This window comes from Nymphaea colorata, chromosome 1 (genome assembly GCF_008831285.2).
Source record: "Nymphaea colorata isolate Beijing-Zhang1983 chromosome 1, ASM883128v2, whole genome shotgun sequence".
NCBI classification, from domain to species: Eukaryota; Viridiplantae; Streptophyta; class Magnoliopsida; order Nymphaeales; family Nymphaeaceae; genus Nymphaea; species Nymphaea colorata.
In genome coordinates this window covers 39,181,831-39,193,612 of record NC_045138.2, presented here as the reverse complement: position 1 = coordinate 39,193,612, position 11,782 = coordinate 39,181,831, and the positions used below count along the sequence as shown (strand labels likewise).

The 11,782-nt window shown below is 38.7% G+C and overlaps 1 protein-coding gene across 1 annotated transcript; it reads left to right on the top strand.

The window, feature by feature from the left end:
* The first annotated feature begins 2,814 nt into the window (after nucleotides 1–2,814).
* Nucleotides 2,815–6,929, top strand: LOC116262612 (cyclin-dependent kinase B1-1). The gene is made up of 8 exons (XM_031642104.2): nucleotides 2,815–3,121; nucleotides 3,211–3,355; nucleotides 4,588–4,649; nucleotides 4,738–4,849; nucleotides 4,966–5,059; nucleotides 5,966–6,035; nucleotides 6,417–6,555; nucleotides 6,650–6,929. The coding sequence occupies exons 1-8, from the start codon at nucleotides 2,919–2,921 to the stop codon at nucleotides 6,740–6,742; spliced, it is 918 nt and encodes a 305-aa protein (XP_031497964.1). The 5' UTR covers nucleotides 2,815–2,918; the 3' UTR covers nucleotides 6,743–6,929.
* The last annotated feature ends 4,853 nt before the right edge of the window (nucleotides 6,930–11,782 follow it).

The following is an 11,782-nucleotide window of genomic DNA, read 5'->3' as shown; positions in this document are numbered from 1 at the left end:
TTCATAGTCTTGCACTATGAAAATCAACAAAATGATCGTCCTTCTTAAAAACCAGTTTGGAAACGTGTTTCAACCTGATTTTAAAAGAGAAAAATGATTTTTAAGAAGAGATTGCACGTGTGTGTGTGTATATATATATATATCTTACTCTTCAAAATGGAATTTAATCAAGGGACCGCATGACTCATGAATCATGATGATTCATGGCTGCATTCTTTTCCGTAGAAAGATTGAAAACTTGATTCTAATCTCCTCTACCGCCCTTGATCAATTAAATTGAAAGACATGAATTCGAACAACTTCAACTGAGAAGCAAAACAACAATACTCAAGCTAATTCATCCATAATGTTGTCATGCAAGAGTGGACCACGTTTATAAGAATATATTTATCCCTAATAGGCGTTTTCATCACATATGTTACAGCAAAATCAATCTCTCACCTTGGGATTCTCTCATGGTGAGGAGTTTAAAATAGTTTTAAACTTGTTGCTTTGAAAAGGGTGTGGCCAAATTTGATACATGGGTTAGTCTTTTAGAAAAACTGACGTATGAATGCATTATGCATTAACATGTACATTTGATCGTAGGTTCTCTCTAGCTGAACATTATTCCCAGCTATAAAATAAATGAAAATAAACCTCTCCCCCGAATAGCAATAATTAAAATGAACCAACAATAAGCCAAAATAGATGAGAAATTGATTAAAAACACCTACTGCAGTCGGTTTTGATACTTGATCTTCGCTTTCACTTGTTTTCTAAAACGAGCAACCATAAGCAAGAATCCAAGCTTGGATTCGAACTTAGCAAAGCTAAAAAAAGAATAGCTTGCTGGAATTTAGAGTGGAAAAGAAAAAAGCTTCACTCCACGAAAATCCTAAGTAAGGGTTCATTTAACTTAGCAAACTCGATAGAGGGAAAGAAGAAGAAAATGAGAGAGAAAGGAAAAGAATGCTTGGACGAATCTGCTCTCTTCCTTGGTTTCTCCCTCCTAGCTCCTTGGCTGCTACAACTTGGTGAAGTGCTCGAAAATTTCGTCCTCCCCCTTGGTGGCCAAGATGAGGCTTATATAGAGGAGGTGGTGGGTTCAACCACCTCTTTAACTCACCTTGAGAACTCACATAAGACCATGAGAACTTGTAAAATGAGTTAAATAGGGGTTTAAAGGCTCTAATTGACCATTCTTAGCTCATTTACACGAGTTAGGTGGGCTAGACCAAAAATTTGAACAAAAATGCCCTTGCATAGGATTTTTCTTTATTTTGTGCTATTTGTTTTTTCTTTGTTTGAAATCGAGCTTGTTAAGTTAAAACCTAGTTACTAACCTCCAAATGCCATTGAATTATGATAATTCAATTTAAATTTGAATAAAATTTAAAAATTCTATCAAATTTAGTTCGAAATGGGTATTTTCGTCCATAACTTGATTAAAGATGGATTTCAACTGAATCAAACTTTGGTTTGAAATATTGAATTTTGATTTGGTCTTTGATTTATATATTTGACAAATCCAAATGTATATGTATCTTTCATAAATCAATTTAGGCTTTGTAATCTCAAGTTGACCATAGAAGGGCAAAATTATCCAGATTGGTCAATTTCGACCAATTGACCAAAGTCAAAGCTCATTTGTGAGTAGTTTTACTTTGTTTGAGGTAATTTGATAAATTTGAACTAAGAAAGCTCTTAATTGAGCTGAATTATACTTCGACAGAGTCTAGTCAAAGTGGGTTTGATTTTGTCAAAGTCTATTTTTATCCACTGATTGGGTCGCGGAATAGACCTACCCTTTTGATTGTGCTGAGCCCAAGTTGATCGAACCTAGTTGGAATTGGCACCACATTTGGGTGCACCCGGGTCAAACCTACTTGGATTAAGTAAGTTAGATGAGTTTGACCAGCCTAGTTATTGTTTTTTGAAAAATGACTCCTTTTTAAAAAGGACCTAGTTAAAGAAGAGAGAGAGACATAAATGTCTTTCTTTTCCTAGGTATCTCATTCATTTTTCCTTGAAAATGACTTTTCTTCCTTTAATACATATTTTTTTTAATGGGGGCGTGACCCCTGAGGGCTCTTGACCACACGGGCTAGGTGGGGCCCACACGTGGCTCCCACATAGTATTGTAGACCGAATTAGATCCAATTCTTGGATTTGAGTTAAAATTTGAATTTTGTAATTGGATTTGGATTTCAAATGACTTTTGCAATTGGATTTGGATGTCAAATGACATTTGCAATTGGATTTGGATGTCAAATGACATTTGCAATTGAATTTGATTGTCAAATGACAAAATAGTTTAGACTTGTAATTCTTTATTGAGATTTGTGTCGCGAGTTAAATTGAATCTAAGTTGCTCTTTATATTCGAAATTAGTTTTGAAATTGTAATTTTTCACAATTCTTTTGTAAAATTTTGATATCACTCTACTTTCGATGTGGAAAATTTTAAAGTGTTAACAGTGTGCGACATTTAAGTTGAAGTGTCATTGACACCAATACATCTCAAAACTGATGAGCCTTCATGCTTCATAATTTCGGACGGTGAAATGAATCTCTCATTCACCCTAAATAATGTCTAATGTCAGGCTTGTCAACCAAGACATAACTAAGTTGCTTGGATCATTTCCTTGGTTCGGACGTATCCCGACCCGCAACCACCGGTCCAATGAAGTGGGCCCACGTACCGAGCCGCTTGAACCCCGGTGCCGGAGATGCAACGGGCAAGAGGGATGGCCGTTTGGAGCCCACAGTTGCCGTTTCAAAATTTGAATCAGGCAGTCCCTCCTCTGCTTTTACAAAAGCAAAGTTCCCTAGAAAGGAAACTCGAGAAAGAACCTCGAGAGAGAGAGAGAGTGGGGGGGAAGAGATATTTGCAGTGCCTCTGTGCAACACCAGTGAATTTCTGTTCGTTTGTTCCTCATGTCGATGGAGAAATACGAGAAGCTCGAGAAGGTGGGAGAGGGGACGTATGGCAAAGTGTACAAGGCTCAGGACAAAGTCACCGGCCAATTGGTCGCGCTCAAGAAGACGAGGCTCGAGATGGACGAAGAGGGCGTGCCTCCCACCGCCCTCCGCGAGATCTCGCTCCTCCAGATGCTCTCCCAAAGCATCTACGTTGTCCGGTACCCATTCCCCCCCTGCCAACAACCTCTTCTTAATGTTCCTTTCTTTTAGTTCTTGGTAACCCCCATTTTTCTTCTTGATCTTTCAGGTTACTCTGCGTCGAGCATATTGACAAGAATGGGAAGCCTCTTTTGTACTTGGTGTTCGAGTATCTCGACACCGACCTCAAGAAATTCATAGATTCGCACCGGCGAGGACCGAACCCCAGGCCGCTTGATCCGTCCGTCGTCCAGGTAATCTTATCGTTCTACCGAGTTTCCAAGACTATTTTCTAGTTCCTCTTAATTGATTTTTTTTTTTGGTGATCTAGCGGGATGGAGGATGGAATTCAGAGATTTCTTTCTAAGAAATCAATTGGTTGTTCCCTTTGTTTAGATTGCTCTTGTGTTCAACGATAAAATCTGTAGACCATTTCTTTTGCGGAGATTTAGTCGGAGCAGTAATTGGATATTCCATTTGTTTTAGACTCTCTTTTTTTCTTTATTGACGATACAAACACTAGAGCAATTGTTAGATACATTCCTTCATAAGCAGGGCAAATTTTATTTGCTTTCCTATGCCAATAATATCTTGTTGGATTGAGGACTATCTAGGAAATCATGTTTTGTCGTACACAGGCAACCTATACCAGCAACATATGCGCCCATACTCTGCAGGAATTTTATAAGCCTGTAAATACTGGAACAACTGAATGAATATGAACTCACCAACTTGGAATGGTCCTGTCCTAGTCTTACGTACATCTGGAATCGGCTTATTCTACACAAACTTCGTGATCAATTTTTGCTTAACAATTGTCACGTCTACATCAACATGATTATTCATTTGTGGAATTTCTATGTCAATATTTAATTTGTTTAATCAGGCCGTAATGAGCCACATAATGCCCCCTTTGCTGTACATTATTGATCAGAGGTAAGGTAAAAGTATAGCGTCTTCGCTTCTGGATGACCGGAGACTGCAACTGGAGCATGAAACTTAGTCGCACTTTTAGTGGTGTAAAACCTCGCATAATTCTCATGTTTCTAAGGCCTATCCCTTTTTAGGTTTGCAAAGGGATAGTTCTCATGGAATTTGAATCTCTTAGTGCTTTCCTAACATCAAAACTATTGGTGCTGAAAACTTGAAAGTTTGGCGTTTGATGCCAAGTCTTGTTGTAGGAATGTGACAGAAATCCAAGTTAAAGTGTCATCTGCGAACTGTTTGTGTAGTACAAGGACAATGCTGTCTCCTAATGAATTTAAAACACTTTTCCCTTTCTCTCCGCTCATTTTTCTTTTCAATGGACTCTTGTGCGTCCTTTTTCCCTTTGAAATAATATCTACATACAACATATACTCCTTTAATGTGGATTATGTGAGATAACTACAAGTTTATGTGTAGCTTTTACTTTTGAGATTGGATAAAGTTGAGTTCCCCATCTCACATCTTAAGCTCTTGGATTTTTTTAATCGCAAATTTGCAGAGTTTTATGTACCAATTATGCAAAGGAGTAGCACACTGTCATGGCCATGGGGTCCTTCACAGGTTTTTTTTCCCCTGAATGACAACCACGTAGTCATGCTTTCTTTTATAGCTTAGTCTTCTTGTAACTTATCATATGCTCTTCTGACAGGGATTTAAAGCCTCAGAACCTTTTGGTGGATAAAGAAAAGGGCATTCTGAAGATAGCAGATCTCGGTCTTGGCAGAGCTTTTACTGTGCCTCTCAAAAGTTACACTCACGAGGTTTGTCTTGTTAAAATCTAGTTACGTTGTTCTGAATTATGGTAGAAGTACCCGTTTCAGGCGAATAAAAAATGGGCTTGTGTGAGCTTAATCATCGGAACTTGGCTTTTCCTCAGATTGTTACCCTGTGGTATCGTGCTCCAGAGGTATTGCTGGGATCAACTCACTATTCAACAGGAGTTGACATGTGGTCTGTTGGTTGTATATTCGGTATGTTGCCTGGGAAATAGCTTCTGACTTGCAAACTCTATATAGTATTAACTTGTTCATGAAAAATGTTTTAGCAGTCGGATGCTAGTTATCTTACTGTCGGTAGTGACGATACTCTCTTATGGTTTGAGATGCAAGTTTTCAGCCTTCTCTTTATCGACTGCAAAATTTTCCAACAAAAAGAAAAAAGTTGAATTTAATCAAGTGTAAGTTTCGATCAATCCAAGGATTTTCAACGTACTATCTGATATATCTTGGCTTTGTTTTGTCGATCTCCTTTGCGTTAAATTGACGTGTTTGAATTACCCCTTTATCGCCGCTTTACAATGTCTGATCTTATTGTGTAGCTTCATAATTTTATCTTTTCCATCACAGCTTGTGGTGCTGGTTCAGATTTTTCAAATTCCTAGGCTGTTTCGGTTTATGTTTCAGCTTGAAGGATATGCAGAAGTCTGATTAGAAGAAAAAAATGAGCCCATTGATAAAATTGGGTAGTTCTTGATGCCTACAGGTCACCACAATAGAAGTTACCACTTTGATATTGAAGTTCGAACATCATTCTAGATTTTTTGTCTTTTCATTCTTGTATTGTGAATCTGATTCTAGCCTCACCATGACCTGCTTTGCCTTTCTGAATGCTTGGTTCTTTTGCCCACCTGACCTTCTGAGATGGGCTTTCGCTTAAAATTGATCGATCCAGAGTACGTAATAGTACATACAGATTTTTTATCCTCGATATATCATGTGTACGAATATTATTTTCTGGATGCCTTCAGCACTTTTAGTCAGTTTTCTGTGATAAACAAATTTCATATTGTTCAGCATATATACTTTTCTTTGCTCAGATTGTCGCTTTGTTGCTCTATTTATTCTTAATTTTTGTTTTTTTTTTTGGTCTATTTTAAGCTGAAATGGTGAGAAGGCATGCACTATTTCCCGGAGACTCTGAGTTGCAGCAATTGCTTCACATCTTCAGGTATACCACGAAGAAATGCAACCCACCATGTTCTGTTGTTTTACACGTTACAGCAACATCTCCTTCTTCTATTGCTGGGTGTCTGTTATATTTTTTGGAAAAAAAAGGCAGAATTCAACCCCATTTACACAAGAAAATGGGTTCGACAACTTGAAACCTGCGGAACCCATTTAATAAGGGTGTTTGTTTAGGCCTGAGTTGCAGAACTGTATCTGGATCTAAGGGTGTTTGTTTAGTCCTGAGTTGCAGAACCGTATCTGGATCTAAGGGTGTTTGTTTAGTCCTGAGTTGCAGAACTGTTTCTGGATCTCTTCGGCATTCGCTCCTGCGTTAATACCTTAATTTATTAATTTCAAACTTTTCTTGGTTTCATTTTGCAAGGTTGCTGGGAACACCCACGGAAGAGCAATGGCCAGGAGTTAGCACCTTGAGAGACTGGCATGAATATCCTCAATGGAAGCCTCAAAATTTAGCTCGTTCCGTTCCCTCTTTAGACCCTCAAGGTGTTGATCTCTTGTCGGTAAGTCCCGTGTCTTTAACGTGTACTGCAATTTCCATCGAGATCACTATACTGGTCGTGTCTTATCTATTCTTTCTTCCTATCATTTATACAGAAAATGCTTCAGTATGATCCAGCCAACAGAATTTCAGCAAAGGCAGCACTAGATCATCCATATTTCGACAGTCTTGACAAATCCCAGTTCTGATTCCTCTGTAATCTCGAAGACCTTCACAGTTTGTGAAGCAGTATTTTAATATCGTTGATGGCTGGCAATTGTTGGTCTTCCAGAAGTTTGGAAGTTAACTGCTATTTAGGTTGAAGATGGCATCTATTGTTGTTTCCCAAGTGTGTAGTGTGAATCGTTAATAATAATCAACTTTCTCGGTTTGACAGCCGCTGCAATCAATTTCCATCTTTTTATGTCATCAGAAATCGCAGTTAAACTCTTGGCATTTGAAAATTTCTTCGAACTCACTCCCCTCACTTCTTCGGTAGATTACGCCATGGATTTGGTGGTCGCCGTATAGTGGAGAATAGTAGGTTAATTTTGCTCATAAGATTTTTGATAAAATGTAAATGAATCCCGGTTCATTGTCGTGACCAGATTCCTTCATTTGATTTGGCATAAACATTTTGGCCGAACAGTTCCATTCTGCTTAGTGAAGAAAATTTGAAAAATCTATACACAAAAAAAATAGTATGCAGCACTCTTGTGAATCCACTTCATTGGTCGCATTCAGGTTAGTTTGGGGCAAATCTTGGAACTTTTTCTGAGCGTGAATACAAAATGTCGAAATCTACTGCACATGAAGCCTGGTTTACACGTGAAAACATGCAAAAATGGGGGATAGCCTTCTGATCTTAAATTCTCCTGGCGTTTAGGAAACAAATATCATGCAAAAAATGAGTAGAAAAGAAGTGTTCTGACTACTGACAATAAATGAAATGGATTCACCAGAGTGCTGCATATTACTTTTTTGTGTATAGATTTTTCAATTTTTCTTCACTAAGCAGAATGAAACTGTTCTCCCAACGATCCTTCATTGGGACTTCTGACCATTGTCGCAAATGGTTTGTCTTTCAGATGATAAAAGTTGGGGGAAAGAGGAAAATGAATCAAAGTTAGTTTACAGAAATTGCTCAGCTGAAATTAACAAGTTCTGTCATTTTGTTTGTGTTTTGTATGTTTTTTCACGAAAATGTTTTTAATATATTTTCCTTTTTGAGATTTATTTTAAATCTTGATAACTGTTTTGAGTATTTATCAATCTTTTTTGTGAAAAAAAGAAAAAAATATATAATTCTCATAATTTGCCTCTTCTTATTTTTTCAGATCATCAAATTTTTCCTAAATGCTTTGAGAAAAGCATACTTCTTGATTAATGCCAAGAAAACATTCTCCTTCCTCATAATGGTTTTCTTATAATAATAATAATAATTTGGTGATAATTTACTCCAAAATTGAAAATGGCTGTCCCTTACTCGCCCGAAGATAGACGTCTGACATCATAAGATCCATGGCGTGTGATATAGTGAACCTCAATTTTCTTTCCCTCTTAAGAAAAATTGGTGGAGGATAAGTGGCACAAGTCTTCTTTGACGTGGTCGATGACCGAAACCCTGCCGGCGTTTCGCCGGAAGCCTGGCCGGTGGGCCGACGCCGAATCATCTTCGACAGAGACTCGACGGGTCGCCCGAGCAATCGTGCTAAACTCGCCGATGCCGACAAAAACGCGCCCCGACATTCCCCACCCGGCCGGCCCCGCCTTCCCACGTTCCGCCGCTGACAATTTCCGCCACCGCCACCGCCTCCACGGAGTCGGCGAACTGTCCCCCTTCGCACGTCTACCACGTGTCCTCAGAACAAGGCAGGAGCGTGGGGGGCCTCGGCCGTGATCGATCGGCGCGCTTCGTAGCAGAGCCGGGATATTTCGTTCGTTTCCGGCCAACAATTCCTCCAAGTAAAGCATAGGGACCACCGCCATTGATGGACGGCCCTTCCGTCTCTGTCCAGCCGTCGATTCATTTTCCGTCTTCTTTACAGGAATACCCCCAGAATTTTTGAATAAATACCAGCATAACCCCAACCACTTCCAGAGGTTGCGACCTAATCCGACTAGGCCAAACGAATCGGATTTTGGTTCGATTGGAACTCATTCGAAAAAAAAACTTAGACTTGTACTTAAGTCGTTCCGCTTTACAAGATATTGGAAACGATAAATGAGTTGAATTCAAGTTTTCAGAAATTGATTCATTTATACTCAATTTGACTTACAAATCAATACTTTATATAATATTGTCAAAACCAATGTCACAAGTTACAAGAGTTAAATGAACGCTAGACGAGTTACATGGGTTAAGCAAGTGGAGCTCCATCTTAAATTTTGTGTAGTCGAGTCCAGCTCAAGCTTGCTGTTGCTCTAACTGTCTAAGCTCGAGCTCAACTCCGGTAGTGTGCAGCATAGCATCCTTGCCATACTTAAGCCGACCACTTATACTATGACTATCCAAATGCTATTTTCTTTATCCGATTCATTTTAATGTAAAATCTGGATATTGGTCAAAATCTAGGCTGCCCATAGATCATCGAAATCTCTTGCCAATATTTTACATGGAGTGGGTGAGTCGGGTCAGACATGTTCTGACAGATATCAGCCCTCCCATGTAGCGTGTACTTTTCTGCAGGAACACGATGTAATCGCTTGGACGAGTCCTTTTCATGGCTGGATTCGCCTGAAGATGCTAGATGCAGAAGCATCTGTATTGTGGGTAGTCTCTATTGTCTTACTCAACGAAGCTGACCTCGTCTGGTTCGACACTGACTAGACCTACCTAGACTGGGCCTGCTTTTCAGACGAAAATCGAGAGAATTGTTCAACAAGGAGGCCAAATTTTCTGATGTAGGTCAGACTCTGTCCTTCCAAATTTTTTCTTTTTTTTTTTTAGATCCGCCACAAAATTGTGTGACAACTAGAATTCATATACTAATTTTCAAAACATAACAGTTCTGAAAAAAGCAAGGTTAAACTTGTATGTGTAAGTCAAATTTTCGTTGGATCTCAGTCAATGCTGGAGTCTGATTCAATTACAAAATGGCTTCTGGATTTTGTTTTCCGATATGATCAAATGGACTTGAATTTGAATTGGTAGTCGAACATATCTGATCCGTTAACATCTTATGTCATCATTAATATGGAATAACGTATCTGGAGTAGTTTATGGAGTGCAAACAATGACGGCATGCAGCTTGTAGTATCCTATCCTATTAGATCGATATCCGAATCCAAAATTACCATAATCCAAACTAGCCTCAAGATGCACTCCATAAGGTATAGCTGAAAATTTTGATAAATCTCCAAACATTAACATTAAGATATCTATGTGTCATACTACTTGTTCTAGTTCATCATCTTTCAAAAGGTGGGTCATCAATATGCAAATTGAAACATAGTGAGGGTGTCACCCCGAGGCACCGAAAATAACTATGAACCCGCAAACGCTATTTCAGATATGTGATATCGCACAAGTCGAAATTGGAGGGGTTATCGAAGCCGACATGCTCATGATGGTTTCCAATCCCTAAATTAGTCCAAGCCCCGGTTTGGTTAGCATGGTCGAGTAAGCCCAGATAAAAGGGTCCTTCATGCTCATGGTTATATTCCTCTGTGTTTGCCATGCTTGAAGTTGAATGGACTGACTTGGATCAGGCCAACCGATCCGATTACCCATTACAAGTCGCATACACTCTCAATCTTGCCCCGGATGGACCGAAAACCGATCCATTTTGAAGGCAAATCAAGACCCGGTTAAGGTCACTTTCTTAGCTGGGCCAGTGCTGCATAATGTCATTCCAATCCAGGTCCGATATGTATAAAAATCCAGCCGGAGCAAATGCATGGCCGTGAGCATGGGTGGGAGGTGGGGTCCTACGCTTTGGAAGGAAGTCCAGACCAGACCAGAAAAGGATGAGCACAAGAGCCCCAGCGGGACAAGTAAAATAGAGCCTTCATGTTGAGAGCCGGACCCAGCTCATTGACTAAATGGACCGGTGGGCTCAGTTTGACTAGGTCCGGTCGGCCCACTTGACCTATCAAATTGTCTAGGTACAGATCCGTATAACATCGGGGCCCCTTGTTTGGCATCAAAAGTGTGAGTTGTTCTCTCGGTTTTCTTTTCCTAGGAAAATATCCGTCGGAATTGTGAACGTACAAGAGGCAAGTTAGGAATCCAGACGAGGAAAGGCTCCTTTCAAGACAATAATTAACCACAATACTTAATGTCTCTCTGAATCTTTCAACAGTACGTCATAACTTTCGATTTGATATTTTTTACTATTTATTTCATTTTTTAAGAGTTGACAGTACGCGATATTTCATGTTTTTCGTATCGTTAAGTGTGAAGCAAAATCCTACTGGAGATGCTTTCTACTTAAAATATATATATATATATTACTTTCGTTTTTGTTTATATATATGGAAACGAAATTATATCTTGGCAAATCATTGTTTGGACGACAACTTAAAGCATCCACATCCTCGCTTTCTTGAGCAATTTGATTACCATTCAATAAGAAGCTTGACATATTAATTAATAGGTAGCACCCAGACACTTATACACCAGAATTAATAAGAATCATTTGGGTCTTAAGTGTATTAAATGAAACGATGAAAATTAAGTTGAAAATATTAAATGCAAACCTTTTTCAAGAGACTATTAATTCTATTCTTTGCTTGTTAATAAGAGTATTAAAAATACTTATAGATGTAGCTTTTCCTTTTTCATGTACATATTCAGTACATTCTCCATTCGTTTGTTTTTAGAAATAAAGGCAGCAGTGTTTGCTTCAGAATAAAAATATCTATAGATCACATAAAACAACATTTTATGACAATTACATGAAAGAGAAATATGAAAGGTATGAAGTTGTTCGTATTAAGAGAAAAATGTGATAGGGCGTCAAGTTAAAGCTCCCCGATGATCAAGGTTTAGCCTTACAATTTTACGCGAAGTCAAGGAAGCCTCGCGTGTTTTCAGGAAATTGAAAATTTACATGCAAAAACTTGAAATGTAACTCTTAACAGGTTTTATCCTTTTCCCTTCTCCCTTTAGTTATTGCTTCTTTTGTTACTTTTTCTCAATTATTGGATTTAAGGGTCTTTGGCAATAGAATATTGTTCCATGTATTTATCTCAATCTTTGTGATATATTCATTTTACCTTTAGGGTATATTTATTTGTCTGTATAT